This window comes from Rhinatrema bivittatum, chromosome 1, assembly GCF_901001135.1.
Source record: "Rhinatrema bivittatum chromosome 1, aRhiBiv1.1, whole genome shotgun sequence".
NCBI classification, from domain to species: Eukaryota; Metazoa; Chordata; class Amphibia; order Gymnophiona; family Rhinatrematidae; genus Rhinatrema; species Rhinatrema bivittatum.
Window position 1 is genome coordinate 573,518,908 of NC_042615.1, and position 19,471 is coordinate 573,538,378.

Consider the following 19,471-nt stretch of genomic DNA (forward strand, 5'->3'; position numbering starts at 1 on the left):
GCCAGATAACTCAGTACTTATCTGCGGTCATTTTAAAACTTTTTAAAAAACTTTGTTTTCCCTTCTTTTAGGGGTTTCAAGTGCCAGCGCAGTAACCCTGGAAACTTACCCTGAGCTCTGACCCAGGGGGGTTTCCAGCGCTGAGAAAGGTGCGATGGCCAAAGGACAGCTGCTTAATGCTTTCATACGCATGGGATTTCCACACCAGGGCACTAACCAGCACTCCTGTTTAGGAGCACAAATTTTAGGTGCGCAAAATTCCTGGCTGCATCATCAGTAAGCTTTGCGCACAGAAAATGTGCATTCAGGTGCAGGCAGGAAGGTGTGTGCGGCTGAACGCACCTTTCTGCATCGGCCTGTAAGTGTTATTGCACAGGCCCCATGGTGTGTATACACAAGTGTTATTGTGACGTTTTTCTTCCATGTATTCCAGGACATCATAAAGTGGTTGCCTTTTTTAAACCCCTGAAAGATTTAGCTTGTAAAATGAAAAACTTGTGACTGTAGTTATTCAGACATTAATTACATATGTGTCAAAGTTTCTGTTAAAGTTAGCAAACGTATTATTTACCTACATAGGAATTCACCAGATTGTATTACACTTTTGTGCATAAGTCTTCACCCATTTCATTTGATGAGACGATCACCGTATTCATGAATGCATAGATTAAAACAAATTGCCAGTGAAAAGGACATTTTATACAAGCACTGACTGACATGGATAATTAGCAGAAGTAACAGAAAGGAGATTATAAAGCCAGGAAATAGATGAAGTGGACTTTGCTTTGTCACCAGATTCATGATGGCAATTACTGTATCTATCCTGAGACTGACATCATTGTGTGCCAATTAACTTCCTGGAATGCTGAGGACCACTGAATAAAAGATCATTTCGCTATATTTGAATATTCTGTTGAAAATCCCTGCTATGGGAAAGAAACATTGGCAATAAATATATTTTTCTGCCTTCAAGTGTGGGAAAGATGTCAGTCTGATAAAACAAACCGTGTTACTCCCTGACTAACAGCAACCTCAGAATACTACCACTGACTACTATTACTCCTTAACATTTCTCTAGTGCCACTAGGCATACACAGAGCTGTACTGATACATATCCCTGTACCATGGACCTTACAATCGAATTGAAGCACACAGAGAAGACAATTTATATTTTCTAGTAATCACTTAACTATTACAGTAAAACCTGTTTAAATACGAGAGGGCCAAGATTTGGAAAAATCATGGATTTTGGATGTAAAAGCAGTCTCAAAGAGGTTTAAATGGGCCTTGATTACAGCCAAAGATGGAGCAAGACACACCAGCTCAGGATGGCCATTCCAGGCATGCAATATGTTTACAGGTCATGACAGCATGCCATATCATTTAATTTATTTTATGTGCACCAAATAATATATTCGGTAGACAGATACAATATTAATTATTATTCAAACACACCAGTTTTCTTGCTTTCCACTTCAGGATATGTCAGGCTAAGGCATGGGACATAGTTCCAGGCTGGATTTAAAAACTGATGTTTTCTTCTTAAACTCAAACACAATTACATCACCATGTAAATCAAACACAAACACAGCCTAGGCTGCTACCACTAGTCTACAGTACAGGATAAATGAATAGAAGGCTTCCACAATACAAGACATGGTACTCAGGAGAATTGTAGGCACAAAATACACTGGTTCTAGATCCAAGGTAGAGGACTAGAGACAATATTCTGGTTCAAGGATTCTGGGCAAAGTACAGAGTTTCTTCTGTGATTCACTGCATGGCTCTCCTCCCTAGAGTCCTCAAGTTGCTAGAAACACAGGAATAACCCTAGGGAATCCTTATGAATCCGTGAGGACCACCCCAAATATTCAGAAGCAGGATTGCAGAGCTGGGGTGAGAATACGTATACAAGCCTTCTAAACTTTCTTAGCAGTAAGTGAACAAACCAACCCTATGTCACCTGGCTCTTTTTACCTTTACAGGATGTTCCTTCTCTTCTACCATGGTTATACAGATAACTCCTCTTTTCTGTTTTATGTCACCTGCAACTCTTAACCCTTTAAATATTCCAAACCAGCAATGGAGCACCTTCCAGTCGTACGGCATTTTCACATTCCAGGCTAAGTTACTCTTATGAGTGACTCCATTCTCATGGCTCATACTCATTCCTGGCACTAAGTCCTTGGCTCATTCTCCATGTTCCCTGGTGTGGATTCTATGTTGTGGGGAGGACTTACATTCAGGACTCAAGGCACTGACTGTATCTTTATTCTCTGTGTGCCAAATTAATAAACAGGACTCCTTGATGGTATTCCAATATAAAACTTTACTGAATCACTTCATCAACAGAAATAATTTGTCACATTGTACATTTCTTTCATATTGCATCCATTATGTTTGATGAAAACATTCAATACAATTTTATGTTCCTTTGGTCTATAAATGGGGTCCTCTCTGTTCCCTCCTGTAGAGCTGCCCCTGGGTTAACTGACAAGGTGACCCCTTCTTGTTGCACCGGAGGTGAACCCTAGGGCTGAGGTGGGGTTGATTTTACTCACAGGAGGGATCCTACGGGTCCCCACCATCGGCAGGCAGAGAGGGCTGATGGACGGAGGCCGGCTGGCACTTCACCAACACCAGCCCTCGTTCCCTATGGGTTGAACCTTTGGGTGCCGGGGCCAGCTGGACTTAGGTGACCTCTGTCAGTGGTCATCGATGGGTGGATAGAGGTCAGCCCAGAGGCAGCAACTAGTGTAGGTATCGGTCTGTTCTGGGTGAGGTGGAGTTCCGGAGACCCGGGCGCCAATAGGAACACAGTCTCACAGAGGGTGCCTGAGCAAGAGCAGGCTGAAGCCTGAATGAACCACGTCCAGGACAAAAGCTGAAGAGGCGTCTTTAAGCAAGTTGGGATCAGGGCTGGCAGCAGTCTGGAAGCAGTGGCAAGCAAGGCTGAGATCTAGATGAGGAGAGAGTCAAAGGATGGTCAGACGAAACAGAAGTCCGGGGCTGGAGAGAGAGGCAAGTGTAGTCAAGCGATGCAGAGGTCTGGGACAGGAGAGAGGCAACGGACTAGTCAAGCAATGCAGAGGTCCAGGGCTGGAGAGAGGCAACGGAGTAGTCAGGCAATGCAGAGGTCTGGGGCTGGAGAGAGGCAACAGAGTAGTCAGGCAATGCAGAGGTCCAACCAGGTTAGCAATCTGAAGGAGAGACGAAGGAACAGGAACACAGGAACAAGGAAACAGGAATGAGGGCAATCAGGATCGGGAACCAGGAACTGAAGAGGCAACGAGAACTCAAATAGCGAGGGGACCTGTTGCAAAGGCAATTTGAGAGAGCGGAGCACGGGCTTATATACCGGAGCTCAGCCGACGTCATCATCCGGGGCTGCGGCCAGGTTCCCGCCGTGGGCCCTATTTAAGGACTAGCTGTGCACACGTGCCTAGGGTGGAGCATGGTGCTGGTCAGGATGGCGTCTCGCCACGGGCCACGCGGAGAGGCCCGACGGGGAGCATCAGGAGCTGCAGCAGAGCCGGAGGCCCTAGGGGTGGCCCGAGGATAGAGCCAGCGGCCCACAGCTGCCAGAGATAAGGGACCAGGTGCTGGATCACTTTGAAAGAGGGGAGGGGCCAAGCCGCAGGTCTGCTGCGGCCGGCACGCATCACAGTACCCCCCTTTATGCCCCCCTTGGAGGTATGGGTTTGCCCGGATGGGCACGATGAAACTGGAGGAAGAATTTCTTATCCAGGATGTTACAGGCTGGCTCCCACAAATTTTCTTCAGGGCCGTAACCCTCCCAGGAAAGGAGGTATTAGGGATGTGCAGAGCAAAAGTTTATGTTCATAAGTCCATAAGTCGAAATGGGGTCCCATTTGCGGTCAATATGGACATATGGAGAATTCCATAAGTTGAGTCTATGTCCATACGTGCAAATAAAAATTTAAACCCCTCACCCTCCTTAATCCCCCCCCCCAAGACTTACCAAAACTCCCTGGTGGTACAGCAGGGAGTCAGGACGACATTTCTGAACTCCTTTGCGAGGAGCACGTGACGTCGGCGTCACGTCGGAGTGACGCGGCGTCACGTGATTCCCCGCGCGATCGCTCCGGGACCCTCGTTGCACCCAAAAGGAACTTTTGGCCAGCTTGGGGGGGCCTCCTGTACCACCAGGGAGTTTTGGGGGGTCAGGAGGCCCCCCCAAGCTGGCCAAAAGTTCCTTTTGGGTGCAACGAGGGTCCCGGAGCGATCGCGCGGGGAATCACGTGACGCCGACGTCACGTGCTCCTCGCAAAGGAGTTCAGAAATGTCGTCCTGACTCCCTGCTGTACCACCAGGGAGTTTTGGGGGGGTCAGGAGGCCCCCCTGTACCACCAGGGAGTTTTGGGGGGTCAGGAGGCCCCCCAAGCTGGCCAAAAGTTCCTTTTGGGTGCAACGAGGGTCCCGGAGCGATCGCGCGGGGAATCACGTGACGCCGCGTCACTCCGACGTGACGCCGACGTCACGTGCTCCTCGCAAAGGAGTTCAGAAATGTCGTCCTGACTCCCTGCTGTACCACCAGGGAGTTTTGGGGGGGGGTCAGGAGGCCCCCCTGTACCACCAGGGAGTTTTGGGGGGTCAGGAGGCCCCCCCAAGCTGGCCAAAAGTTCCTTTTGGGTGCAACGAGGGTCCCGGAGCGATCGCGCGGGGAATCACGTGACGCCGCGTCACTCCGACGTGACGCCGACGTCACGTGCTCCTCGCAAAGGAGTTCAGAAATGGCGTCCTGACTCCCTGCTGTACCACCAGGGAGTTTTGGGGGGGTCAGGAGGCCCCCCTGTACCACCAGGGAGTTTTGGGGGGTCTGGAGGCCCCCCAAGCTGGCCAAAAGTTCCTTTTGGGTGCAACGAGGGTCCCGGAGCGATCGCGCGGGGAATCACGTGACGCCGACGTCACGTGCTCCTCGCAAAGGAGTTCAGAAATGGCGTCCTGACTCCCTGCTGTACCACCAGGGAGTTTTGGTAAGTCTTGGGGGGGGGGGGGGGATTAAGGAGGGTGAGGGGTTTAAATTTTTATTTAGGATCAACAATCGCGATTTCCAACTTATTCAACATAGCTATGTTGAATAAGTTGGAAATCCGATTGTTTTCGCCTCATCACTTTTTTAAGTTAAAAAAAAAAAAAAGTTGCGTTTTACATTTAAGTTCAAAACGAATGCACACCCCTAGGAGGTATTCCCACAGGAGGCCTTTACAGCGGACATCAAGGACTTCATGGACCTTATAAGTGGTGTCGCTCTTTGCGACCAGCGGAGGAGGTGCAGGGACTTTTCGTGAAGGCCAGGATACGACTAAAGGTTTTAGGAGTGATACTTAAAACGCATTGTGGATTCCCAATGTAGGTGGCAGCAGAAGTTGGTAAATTACTGGTCTGACCTGACGATTTGAAAAGGTCTAATATACCTTGATGCAATCCTCTGAGAAGGTATCTTGAGTCAAATATAACGGGTGCTTAACCAGACTTTCTGGCTAGGAAGGAACTCAGGAGCTAAGTGTCGATGGCTGTCAGCAGATCTCTTGGCCTGGGAGGCAGCTTGGCGTAAGCAAAGATTCATCTGGTTCCAAAGTGCCTTGAGGGCATCAGCAGTGGCTTGCGTAGCAGGAGAAGGCACTGACAATGGTATGGGTAGCAGTGGTCGTGGTTATTTCCCGTAAACGATGGAAAAGAGCTAGGGGTGTGCATTCGTTTTCGCCGTATTGGCGACCCGCAACGTATACTGCACTATTCGTAGTATTCGTGGGGAAGCGAAATGTATAGCGATTCCCCACGAATACACGAATATTCGCCGAATTATACGGCCACCTAAATAAAAATTTAAACAAACCCCCCACCCTCCTGAACCCCCCCCAAAACTTACAAAAACTCCCTGGTGGTCCAGCGGGGGGTCCGGGAGCCATCCCCTGCACTCACACTCTCGGTGCCGGTTTCATCACAGGCCAATAGCCTTTGTCACAGGGGCTACCGGTGCCATTGGTCAGCCCCTGTCACATGGTCATCGGCGCCATCTTGTGCTCCTACCATGTGACAGGGGCTGACCAATGGCACCGGTAGCCCCTGTGACATATTATGGGCAAAGGCTATCGGCGCCATTTTGAGTATTGGCATCGGACTGCCGGCGTGCAGGAGGTCACTCCCGGACCCCCGCTGGACTTTTGGCAAGTCTTTTGGGGGTCAGGAGGCCCCCCCAAGCTGGCCAAAAGTCCCTGGGGGTCCAACGGGGGTCCCGGAGCGACCTCCTGCACTCCGGCCGTCCGATGCCAGTACTCAAAATGGCACCGATAGCCTTTGCCCATACTATGTCACAGGGGCTACCGGTGCCATTGGTCAGCCCCTGTCACATGGTAGGAGCACAAGATGGCACCGGTGACCATGTGACAGGGGCTGACCAATGGCACCGGTAGTCCCTGTGACACAGGCTATCGGCGCCATGATGAAACCGGCACCGAGGGTGGGAGAGTGCAGGGGATGGCTTCCGGACTCCCCGCTGGACCACCAGGGAGATTTGGTAAGTCTTGGGGGGGGGGGGGGTCAGGAGGGTGGGGGGTTGTAGTTAATTTTAATTTTAGTCGGGACACAAATAGAATTCGCCTTATTAATGCATCGGGGCGCCATACGGCGAATGCAATGCATTTGCTCCCCGACGAATCCGAATCACGAATGCAACGTATGGCATCCCTCTGCACATCCCTAAAAAGAGCAACATACCTGTGGCAGCGGCAATGTGGAAGTTGTGGGAGAACTCTGCCCAAGGAAGAAGCTCTGACCAATTGTCCTGACAATCGTTTATATATGCGCGGAGGAAGGACTTCAAGGAGCGGGTTGTACGCTCGGCTTGTCCATTGGCTTGAGGATGGCATGCTGTTGTTAAACTGATGTTAATGCCAAACTTTTTACAAAGGGCGCGCCAATGTCTGGGGATGAATTGTGGGCCTCTGTCAGAAACAATGTCCTTGGGTAAGCCGTGTAGTTGGAAGATGGGTCGAAAGAACAGGCGTGCCAATTCGGGTGCAGATGGTAGGCCCGGTAGTGGAATGAAATGGGCCATTTTGGAGAATCTGTCAATTGTAACCCATATCACCGTGTGGCCTTTAGATGGTGGCAAATCCACGATGAAATCCGTGGAAAGATGTGTCCATGGTTCTTCGGGAGCTGGAAGTGGCTGGAGTAATCCCCAAGGTCGCCCGACCCGGGGTTTCTGCTGAGTATAAGTACTGCAGGAATCAACATATGCTTTAGCATCAGAGACCATAGTGGGCCACCAGAAGAACCGCTGAAGCAGCGCTAGGTTTTGCGCTCACCCTGAGTGGCTGGCAAACTTAGAGTCATGTGCCCACCAGAGGAATCTTTCATGGAGTCGACTGGGCACCACAGTTTTCCCAGTAGGAAAGGATGAGTAGCCAAAAGACAAATGCAGGCTTGGTCATAATATGACCGGGTTCATCGGGTTTGTCTTCAGGTTCAAATGAACGTGATAGGGCATCTGCCTGGAGATTTTTCTTTGCCGGGTGGTAGTGAAGATCAAAGTTAAATCTGGAAAAGAACAGAGCCCATCGGGCTTGACGGGCATTGAGACATTGGGCTTGGCTCAAGTGTTCCAGGTTATTATGATCTGTGAACACTGTAAATTTATGTTGGGCGCCCTCTAGCCATGGGTGCCATTCCTCCAAAGCCAGTGTTGTTATTATATGTGTTTTAGTGGATCCCTGGGTGCTGTGGAGATGACCACGCCCACAGGGAGAAGCCCTGTGAGGAGCCACAGCACTAGGCTAGACGCTATATACAAAACACCGGAATTGAACTCTTTTATTATACAGCTTGAAGATAGCCACCAGGTAGCAGTGGTGAGTTGTAGTCAAAGGGACCTCGGCAGAGGGAGCCCTTCTCTCCTAGGTGATGTCAGGAGGTTCCGCAGCAAGGAGTTACTGTGGATGAGACAGATGAGATATTAGAGTACTCACTCAGTGTTAGCTGTTATGGATGCGATTCCACCAGATAGTTGTCCTAGGTACAGGCACTGAGGCTGGGAGAGCAGGCCCTCGAGGAGCAGGCTGGCCTTAGGTGGCCTCCGTCAGTGGTCATCGATGGGTGGATTGAGGTCATCCCAGAGGCAGCAACTAGTGTAGGTATCAGTCTGTACTGCATAGGTAATACTACAATTATTTCATTTCCTACCTGCAACCACTGGGGGGGGGGGGGGGGAGCTTAATTGTGCATTGAGTGAAAAAGAATTTTCTCCCATTAGTCTTAAATGTACTACTTGCAAACTTCATGTAATGCCCCATAGTCCTTCTATTATCCGAAAGTGTAAATAACTGATTCACATCTACTCATTCAAGACTTCTCATGATCCTAAAGACCTCTATCATATCCTCCCTCGGCCATCTCTTCTCCAAGCTGAACAGCCCTAACCTCTTCAGCCTTTCCTCAAACGGGAGCTGTTCCATCCCCTTTATCATTTTGGTTGCCCTTCTCTGTACTTTCTCCATCGCAACTAGACAGATTCATGATGATTTGAAGTCTGAAGGACAGGACATAGCATATGGTTCTCTCCTTGCACTCAGGGGTATCACAGTGATGGGATAGCAGACCTCTCCCAAGGTGTGCAGGTTCCCCATTAGCACTGCCTCATGTATATAGGGTGGTATGTTGGACAGCACCACCCAAGTTCTTGGGATCTCCAGGGGCTCTATTGATATGAAACCCCCCTTCAATACTAAGCTGCTCACAATTGCCACATGAATGGTGGCCAGTATATAGAGAAAGAAGACTATTTTCCTGTACATCCCTTTGACCACCACAATTTCACGAGGGCCCACCACTTTGGCCAGTTCTTTTATTTGGGCCTTGATTGTTACACCTCCCATGGCTGCTGGCCACCTGACCCCATGCCTCCGGCAGAGGGAGGTGACATATCTTATTTGGAAAGGGGTCCAAAAGCCAGAACCTGGCTGCTGTAATTGGTCCTCATGCCCCTTCCCCTCACCAGCCACTGTGCCTGATACCACTGCCACATAATATCTAATTTGTAACATTTGGACTGCAGCAGAAGTGTATGCAGTGACAGGGAAAGAAATGGTGCTTTGAACATTATTTTTTTCTGAGCCCTGCTGCTGCCTGGGGTGTTTTGAAAACATTATCCACAGCAGCAGGGTCACTGCTTATCTCTTTGACTGGCGATGCAGCTACCTCCGAAGTGGAAAGAGGGGTCATACCAGCCAGAGAAGGCTGTCTCAGAGGTGAATGATGCTGAGACACAAATAGTATTTTCAGTGATTGGCAATGTGGTGCCAGCCGCTGAAGAATCCCTCTAAAAAGGGGTCTCTATCCCAGTGGTTGTCAGTGCTGGGGTGTGTCCAGCAGTGGAGGGACTGATGTTTACTTTTATTATGTGCTGCTGCTATTGTAGAATCTGTGGGCTGCAGCTAATGATATTGGTGAAGCTTTCGGGGTGCTAGCCAGAAGTTGATAAAGTTTGATTTTTGTACAGATCTCCAACTAGCACCTTTTTTATTCCACCACGCTTTGCTAGGGCCTGCTTGAGACTGCTTCTTCCTCATTGTCCAGGCTGTTTGGGGTTTTTTTTTTTGAGATATAAGCACTGGAGACTGGGGTTGAAGCAGCCTGTTATAAAATGAAAGGGAAAGTGAGGGGTTTCTTTAAAGCAGGGCTGCCCAAACCTATCCTGGGGACCCCCACAGTCAATTGGGTTTTCAGGATATCCACAATGAATATGGTATGAGATAAATTTGCATATCATGGAGACGGTATATACAAATTTATTTCATGCATAATCATTGTGGATATCCTGAAAACAAGACTGACTGTGGGGTCCCCAGGACAGTTTTGGGAAATCCTGCTTTAAAATATTGGGTTCTTTTTAATATTTTTTATTATATATACACCAATAAATAAAATATGTGATAATTCAAAAAATGAACCTATGCTCCAAAAAGAATTAGAGTACACAGGAGAATGAGAGTAAAAAAAAAAAAAATGAAACTCATTTAGTGGGGGGAAAAAAAGTGCTTGACTGCAGGTGTCTAATCAGCTCAGCCCAGCTCCAGAGCTTGTGGCTTGGCTGAGTGGCAAAGTTAATCCCCAGAAGCCTCCGTACCCAAGGAAAGAAAATAAAAGGTAAGAGCTTGCTGCTCTTTTAACTTCTAAAACTAAAGTACAATTTTTGAAAAGCACTAACAGGGAAAGGGTAAAAATTAAATAGCTAAATCAAACAAAACAGTGGAGAGAGAGAGCCCTGTCTGTCAGCTCCTATGGGAAACTGAAAGGCAGAGCCCACATAAATGTAAGGTAAAGCAAACAAATAAGAAAGGAAACGTACCCTAAAACTAAAGACCTCAAAGACTGCCCCTGCCTAAATAAAACTCAGCCTGAGAACCTAATAGAAATGTGAGAAAACTAATTGGGGGGAAGGAAGAGAGACTGCAGTCCGAATACAGGGGAAAGCAGGGAGGCTGCCTTTCCCTAAAACAAAGTAAAAGTCTAAAGAAACAAAACAAACTGCAAATAAAAATGATTGATGCTCAACACACATTTTACTAAAATATATCAAAAGGCTAAGTGCATGAATATAGCTTAAAATAAATATTTGTAATCTCTGCACATATTCTCCTTTGGTTGCCTTGGATGAGGTGAGTTGATTATCTATAAAGAGGTCAGAATGAATTAATCCAAGGGTGGCCAACTGTGGCCCTCCAGAGCCACAAATATGCACAATGAATATGCATAAGAGAGATGTGCATACACTGCCTCATGCATATTCATTATGCATATCTTGAAAACCAGACCTGTTTGTGGCTCTGGAGGACTGGAATTGGCCACCACATCCAAATGGGGAATACTGCTGTGGCTGCTTCGGTAGTTGAGGTGGCCTAGAGTTTTGTTTTGTTCTGTTCATTGTATAAGAAGAAAGAAAGAAATACAATAATAAACAATTGCTTTCTCTATAAAGCAGAAAAACTATTCTCCAGAATGAGAGTGCCTTTTTGACCTGCACAGAGTCTGTGTGAGACACACCCTGCAGCCCTGGGGGAAGAGTTTAATTAGCTGCAGATTGCAGCAGCAACACCACATTAGAGGCATACCCAGAGTTAACAAAAGGAAAGCAAATACAAATAAAGCTCTGAAAAAAAAAAAAAAAAAAGACTGGCACTAACTGTATAACAAACAATCTGCTGTTACTTTTTTTCATGTTTTTTTTAAATAATGGATTAGGACCAGGCTGCTCAAAACCACTGGTTTCGTTTGCTTTGCTTTAGCCCTGTATTTCGGGAAACAGAACTTTTTCTCCTCTTGATATAGGTAGCAGTGCTGGAGTAAACAGTGACTCTTCCTTTTTAGGATCACATTGGCCAACGGAAAAATAAAGCGGTGAATTGGGAAGAAGTTTTTATTTGTGGATCAGGAGAGTTCACAAAATGTAACCATTGTGGATGTTAAAAAAAAAAAAAAAAATCAAAAACAAAAATCAACACATTCCAGCACCATGACAGAGGAATTATTCTGTAAAGTTGTATCTATTATAATCAAATGTAGAGACTGTGAAGACAGGTGAGTAACCACACAAGCTATCTAAATGTATCTCATTAAAATAATGGCTCCAGCATTGTACACATTGATGTTACCTTTTACAGTCACAGTATTGGCAACTTTTTTGGTTTATTATCATCTCTTGGCTTTGCAGTTTTCTCTGTTTAATTTCTAGATTTTCTTTAGGTCTATTCTGTTGCTGGTATCTTAAAATCTTTTATTAAAAAAAAAAAGTATACCTTCCATTAAGGTTATACTGACTTTGAAAGAGTGCCTTCTTAGAACTCAATTTTTAAGATGTTAGAGTACTTCTGTGCTGTTCATTATAAGTACACATTCTTCCCTTAAAAAAACATTCTACATAGTTCACTGACTGAATATTTGGTTAAACTTTCAAAATCTTTAACGATTAAGATCCAGATATATCTGACATTTGCAACACACACAGTTGTGAGCAATTACAACCCTGCGTGTGTGTCTTATTTTATTATTATTATTTTCATATATATAAGGCTTAGACCAACTAAATCCTACAGGTGCACTCAAAAGGAGGAATAGTTTTAAAATATGAATCACATTGTGACTGGTGCCAGTGTAGAAATGCCTGAAGTTTGGGACTTGTGATAGCTTGTACTCAAATACTCAATTGAAAGACCTTTCTTTTTTGTTTTTAATTTTTTGCCACCATTGCTTCATAAACATAGTTTTAAATACTCACTAACATGCTATTTTTTTTTTGAACTTTTAAAAATAAAACCCTTTCCTTGTAAATGTTAGTTGGGAAAAGCAAAACATTTAGTTTGTTTTCCCCCCGTTCTTCAGGTATACACTGAGAATTGTTATCCACACTGCCTCATGTTACAGTTTGTGATGTGCTGCCAATTTGTCATCAAGAGGTTTTCACCAGCACTACCCACCCCCGCCCCGCATCATTCTTTGTATGCATAACAGAATTGATCACTGGGACTCCAGCTGCCCCTCTCAAGTACAATGCTGGTTTCAGAATTTTATGACAATATGTTTCAATCATGTTCTGGAAAAGAAATGTTGTTTGAGGTTAAAGGACAAACAACTTCACGTGAATATGACGTTGAAACCCGTTAATAATATGGGTTTGATATTACAACAAAAAGGCACTTCAGAAGGCAATATTTTGAGACTTGCAATCTGAGCCCAATGTTCACGTGATGTAAAAGTCGTCCATATGAATCTTAAATATCATGGGCATGGCAAGGGAGAAAAATATTGCTGAATGCCTGGCTAAATTGAAATACCCCTTTTGTTTCCTTTTCATGCACACAATTATTCAGTCTTTTGTGACGGACATGAATGTTCATTGTAGACTTTGTGATTATTTCAAGACAAATCAGGACTGTATTAAAAGGAGCCCAGTGTATTAGACCAATGATGCTGGGGTGATTTACTGCCTCCAGACCATAACAAAACAGGTATGTTGGTCCTGTATTTTTCAATTCTCAGTTCAAAACCCATTGAGTTTCCCAGTATGAAAATTTTGAAATGGAACTTGAAATAACAGGACCCACAAAAATGGCTGCTGCTCTAGATAGCCAATGAGTTTGAACAAGAAAAATTTGAAAAAGAAAATACATTTTATATAAAATGTACAAAATACCACTCTTTTAAAAAGTTATTTTCTTGTCCCTCGCTATGTCTGTTCTATTTGCTACCTGGGTCTTATGCTTTCTTATGCTTAATGCTCCTAAAAAATATCTCGCAACAAAAATTATTAACCCCACACCCTTGCACCTTGTGTGATGATTTTTTCTTGAGCAGTGTTAGAGAATAGTAGCAGAAATGAAATCTTTAGGAATTATTGCAGTTTTGTCAGTTTGTTTAGCACTCACCCTATATTGCTCCTATCCCACTGTCATATTTCTCAATCTGAGGGTAAAAGTTACTTTTTAGGAAGCAAGAAGAAAAATGTGTTCCTGCTATTTTATTCAGAGGAGCTGCCAGAGCAGTCTCTTAAAACCTAACATATTGGTATTGTAAGATTGATGCTCAATCTGTTTGGCACAAAGGGGCTGATGCAATACAGTGCGCTCAGCAGTTGGATGCGGGTTGTATAGGTGCTACCTAATCCTGCTCAGCAGTTGGATGCGGGTTGTATAGGCACTAATCCCGCTCAGCAGTTGGATGCGGGCTATATAGGCGCTACCTAATTCCCTATTCTTCCATTCTAGCTTTCATCAGCTTTTTCGTGCTGGTTGTCTGTCGCAATACTGATGCAATACTTTGTAATACTTTATCATGTTTTTCACAATAAAAAAAACCTACTTGCATTGTGTTATGACTGTGTCTAGGAGCAGATCTAAAAAATAAGTCTACTTCTAAGAGAACAGTAATTTAGTAAACAGACTTTTTAAGCTTTACAAAAAATATAAAATGTACCACTATTTTGCTGTACATAGTTGACCTATAAAATCAAAACCTCAAGACCCAGTAAAAAGTTTTTTTCTAATCTAAATAGCACACTTTCCTTAAAGAGAACATTTTGCTGTAAAAATTCTGCAGATGTTAAAATGTGACCGCAGTAAGTGAAGGTTCCGTATAAACCATTTGGGCAGCTAGAGTGATGAAGAGCTTTGCTTACAAAATGTTAAGCAATACAAAAAGCAGGTGAATCACCTCTTTGCCTTTATAACTAACACAATTGAGTGAGAGTGGGTGGTAGGCCAAGTACAGTTCTGTATATTGTGGCACTCAAAATCAGTAGTATACTAGTATTCTGCTTGCTATTCATTTAGCAAGCAAGAACAGCATTATATCATAGATACTATAAATGCTGGCACATTTCTTTTTGGGGAACTAGGAAAGGGTTTAACTGCATAGAATACTGAAGTTGAGATTATTATTATTTGTTCTAAATCATGCATGGCCCTAATGGCTGCATGGTTTAAGGTACATCATAGTTGGTAAAAAAAAATAAAAATAAAATAATAAGTACAAATTTATATCTATTTCAGCTACTTTTTTTTTTTTTTTTTTTAATTTACATGGAATAAACCAAAGAACATAGTGTATCTGACACATCAGTTGTGGCATATGATGCATGAAGGGATTTATAGAAGATATGATGAGTGACAGCAGCTGGGGGACAGTGCATGTGAAATAATAAGCATGGCTTCCAAATCTGAGACTAATTCTTAACCTGCTGAAACCTACAAAACACAGTAAAAAAATACATTTAAAAAGAAACTATATCTGTATCTTTGATACAACCCATGGATACTGTAATTGATGACAAAATCTGATGACTATTTTAGCACACGGGTCCTCAATTTACATCATCCAGAGGATAGACCTAGCTTATTAACGATAATCTCTGTTCAATATATTTGAATATCAATACCTGTTGAGTTTCAGATTAGTGTTAAGAAATAAGGTAAAAAATATATAAGAATTTTTCTTGAAATAACACATTTCTTGACTAGCTTTTCAGAATTAACGCATCCTTCCTCTGGTCAGATCAAAGTTGGCTGCCAGGAAATAAAGTAAATTGTGGAATTCATTATAATGCTAGTGGGAAGGAGAAGGGAAAAGTGATGAATAGAGTGGTGTTGATTTGTTAAGAGATAAGGCTGATGCAGGTTGTAGGAATTATTTCTGGCAGTGGGTTTAAAAACAAATTCTAAGTTCTTTTTTGTCCGTTCTGAAGCATTGGATCATTTTAACTTCAAATTCCTTATGTTCCTGCATTATTCTGAATGTACCTTTTTCAGTATCCTGATTCTAAGGCCATAGAGGCAACATTCTATGCTAACTGCATTGCTTTATCTAAAATCGGTATATGCAAAATTGGAAGTCCAACAGTATATACTAGTCACATTTATTTACCTGGCCCAATGCCATGAGCAAATATTCTCCTTTGCTGGCCTTTAGTTGTGAAATGAACTCCCTGATTTTCTTAAGGCCAAGAAGGATCTATTACATTTCAGAAAACGTTTTAAAACCCATTTGTTTCTGCTAGAGTTTGCTCCCTAGCTCCTGCAATAAGCAGGGATGTGACATTTCAGGTTAAATGAAAAGGCTTTTATGTCTTATTTTTTTGCTTTGTTTATGTTGGTGTTTTATTTTGATTTTTGTTTTAATTGTAATTGTATTATATATGTCAATTATGTATGCATGTTGTAACCCGCTGAGATCTGTGGATCCCCACGGACTATACATTTCATAAGCAAAATAAATATAGATGAGGAAAACAGAAAATGTGGACTGAGGATAGGAATCAAGACAGGAGTATCTTATTTTCTCAGAAGCAACAGCAATGTTTACAGGAGCCTGGGAGGACACATTTTATTTTTTTTTTTAATGCTATGCTAGCAGCAGCAACATCATAGTTAGCATTTTTGTGTTTTAGGGACTATGTTTTTGGAATTTTCAGGGTCACTCAGAGGCACTTTACTGCTGCCCATGCAGACTTCTGCTACTGCCAGTCATTGTGATGCACAGCAGCTTATTTTTTATATAAATAGGGATTTTTCATCCAAAACTGTTGTGCTACCACATATGCCAGCAACAGGGACCTTTTTCAAGCTACAGAGATGGAAATAAATGAATTCCTAAAACCTAGGAGCCCGAATCATGACCAGTACTATAGTCTCCCATTGTCATTATAATGCTATTACATTGTCATCACTGACATCAGCTACCACCTCGCATGAATGAATGATGCATGAAGCTAATGTAGGGTCCCCACTGGGATCCCTACTAAGGACTGTGTCCTATTAGTAATGCCATACAGTGTGTGGTGGGAGTTACCATTTTTGCCATGGCGCCCTCAATGGGAGGATGCTGCGATGGTTTATTCCTATTTCTATGTAATCATTACCCTGTAATGTCTGAGGAATTTCATAAAAACATAGAAAAGGACAGCAGAAAAGGACCAAATGGTCCATCTGTCAGCCCAGTAAGCTTGTGGTAGCATCTGCCGTGCCATAGAGGTCACCCCCTTATTTAGTTTCCCAAACCATCAAAGTTCAAGGCCCTTGTTGGTTGCTGTCCGAGTCCAATTCCCCATTACCCCAGCTGTACCAGCAACATAAGAACATAAGAACATAAGAAATTGCCATGCTGGGTCAGACCAAGGGTCCATCAAGCCCAGCATCCTGTTTCCAACAGAGGCCAAACCAGGCCACAAGAACCTGGCAATTACCCAAACACCTAGAAGATCCCATGCTACTGATGCAATTAATAGCAGTGACTATTCCCTAAGTAAACTTGATTAATAGCAGTTAATGGACAGCAAGTTACTCCCATGCTTATCCCCCCCACCCCCCATGCTTATTTGTTTTCCCAGACTGTAAAATTCAGTGTCCTTGTTTGTTGCCATCTGAATCTAATTCCCCTTTTCCTCTTTCCCCCCGCCATTAAAGCAGAGAGCAATAATGGAATTGCATCAACAGTACGAAGGCTTGTTGGTTAGGGGTAGTAACTGCCACACCAGCAAGTTCCCCTTTAGGGATCCACAGTGTTTATCCCACGCACCTTTGAAATCTTTCACTGTTTTTGTCTTCACCACCTCCTGTGGAAGGGCATTCCAGGCATCCACCACCCTCTCCGTGAAGAAATATTTCCTGATGTTGGTTCTGAGTCGTCCCCCTGGAGTTTCATTATGTGACCCCTAGTTCTACTGATTTCTTTCCAATGAAAAAGGTTTGTCAATTGTGCATCATTAAAACCTCTTAGATATCTGAAAGTCTGTATCATATCCCCCCCTGCACCTCCTCTCCTCTGGGGTATAAATATTTAGGTCCTTCAACCTTCCTCATAAGTCAATTGATGAGACCCCTCCACCATTTTTGTCACCCTTCTTTGGAATAGAGGGTAGAAGCTTTTCCTCTCAGGTCCCTTAAGATTATACAGATCAGCCCCAAAGCCTTGGCTGTGGAGTCTTAAATCCAGTTAAGAGATTTATTTCCTACTTGCATTCAGTGAGTGCTACCTATTTTTTTTTTTTTAATGTTTTTAACTTGTGCACTTATTGTGTGAATTGTTGAGAAGATGTTTTTTTCACCTTTCCTACCCTAGAGAGAAGCATTGAAGAGTTGAGTGTTTAGGTTTTTTTTAAATCATCCTTTTGTCCCTCATTGTGAGAGCTTCTGTTATCCATCTTGCAATTGGTTGGAGGAGGAGTGAATACTAAGCTAGTACCAGGAGGAGAGGTGATGAAAAGAACCACTGACACTAGTGCTCCCTGAGAGTAAGCTGCCCACAAGGTACAAGGGGGGAGTGAATATAACTAGTGTGAAAAATGTGTAAGAATGGGGTCAAATAAAAATAAATGAATAAATAATACTGATTTGAGGTGCAGGGGGTGCTGTTGAGGTCATTGGGTTGAGTGGCTTGGTTGGGGGCGTTGTTGCGGCCCGGATGGAAATAGGACAGGCAGATGCTGCTGCAGGGATGGTTCTCCTGGCTCCTGCAGCTCAGGAGAGGTAGGAGAACAGCTGTTTGTGGAGCAGTGGGTGAGTAATCTGCCCTTCAGTTCAGGGGAGAGGGAGGAATCGGCTGATCTGTACAGCTGCAGGTGATCGACCCTGCTCTGCGGCATGTGAGAGTGAGAGAGCAGGTGGCCTCCTTATGTCCTGGGCTGCAGTGGTGACAAGAGAGGCAGGAAGGGGTGGAGCTATGGTTGTGATCATCACGGCTGAGTCAGACTGCTGGGGTGACTGCCACTATGGCAGCAGCCTTGGGAACGCTGCTGCTGCTGAAGAGAGTGAATCTTTGGCATCGGGGGCCCATGGGAAACCCCCCAACTTGTTCAAGCGTGTCAGGCCACAAACTGGAAGCGGATGGCAAATGTCTTTTTTCCATTTTAGGGGCAAAAAAGAGGCAATTTAAAAATTTAAATAAAAACAAAAATGGTAAAACTGGAAATGGTGGAATTTTGAGGGGTTTTAAAGAGCTAAAATGAAAATTCTGTGACAAAACCCCAAAGATCACCAAAGGGAAACTGGAGGGAGCCCCTAAATGATTTTTAGGTGGAAAAATTTGATGGGAAAGGGGGATGATTTTACTATAGTGCCATGTGACTTATTCTATCCCTAAAATAGGGTCTACAATTTATTTTCATATTTGGGAACTTCATGTACTATCATGGGATAACAATGGAAACCAGTTGTGAGAGAAAATTTAGTTAAAATATAAATTTATGTGTAACTTAAGACTCTAGGCCATTGAAAATCCCTGATCCAGTACAGGATTTCAAAGCTGCAAACTCTTTACAGTATGGAAATAAGCTAACACCACATTTTCATGAAAGAAGGGTTAGGAACTACAATGAATGGGCAGGCGTAAGGCACACCTCAGGTTCCAGTTATTCAACAAATCTGGAATATATTGAAACATATGAAGGAAGTTAAACATTCCCCAAAGTCTTCATTAGTATTATGGTATTAAGAAGGGGAGTATTCCAAGTAATTTGCTTTTGTAAAAATCATCTCAAAATGTGAGCAGGGACTATATGTGCTGATGTCATCAGCAGTGCAGGGATACTCTGAAAAAGAAACAGCTGACTTCCAGTCAGAGTTACAGTGGACACAGTAAGAAGCAGAGCTCTGTCGCAGAGTCTGTTTTTGTGCCAAACAGTGTTAAACACAGAGATGGTAACTTTTAAGCAGGTGTGCCGGCTCGCTTGTGCGCACATTCGACCCACACCCAGGGATGTGGCCATTTTATTGTGCGAATATGCTAGCATGTTATAAATTAGCCTGAACGTGCAGCATGTGAACACAATTTTAAGTGGACGCGCGTCTATGCATGAAAATTCCTCTTCTACCGCGTTACTGGGTGGATTTAAAAAGAAGTGTGCCGACACCATTACCAGTTTTACCAGTTTGTTCATAATTTTCTGAGGTAAGGGATAGCA

At 44.0% G+C, this 19,471-nt stretch overlaps 1 protein-coding gene across 11 annotated transcripts in view; it reads left to right on the plus strand.

The window, feature by feature from the left end:
• LOC115099952 (spindle assembly abnormal protein 6 homolog) overlaps positions 1-19,471 on the plus strand; it is a 311,055-nt gene that overhangs the window by 12,844 nt on the left and 278,740 nt on the right. For 2 of the 11 annotated variants that reach the window (XM_029618021.1, XM_029618074.1), the window contains exon 1: positions 11,095-11,601. Coding sequence is in view for 3 of the 11 variants with exons in the window: in XM_029618074.1 (XP_029473934.1) it covers positions 11,537-11,601 (65 nt within the window). In the remaining 8 variants the exon portion in view is untranslated. Of the gene's footprint in view, positions 1-10,050; positions 10,171-11,090; positions 11,602-19,471 lie in introns of those variants that run through there. The other 9 variants (XM_029618057.1, XM_029618109.1, XM_029618030.1 and 6 more) reach the window with 8 other exon arrangements.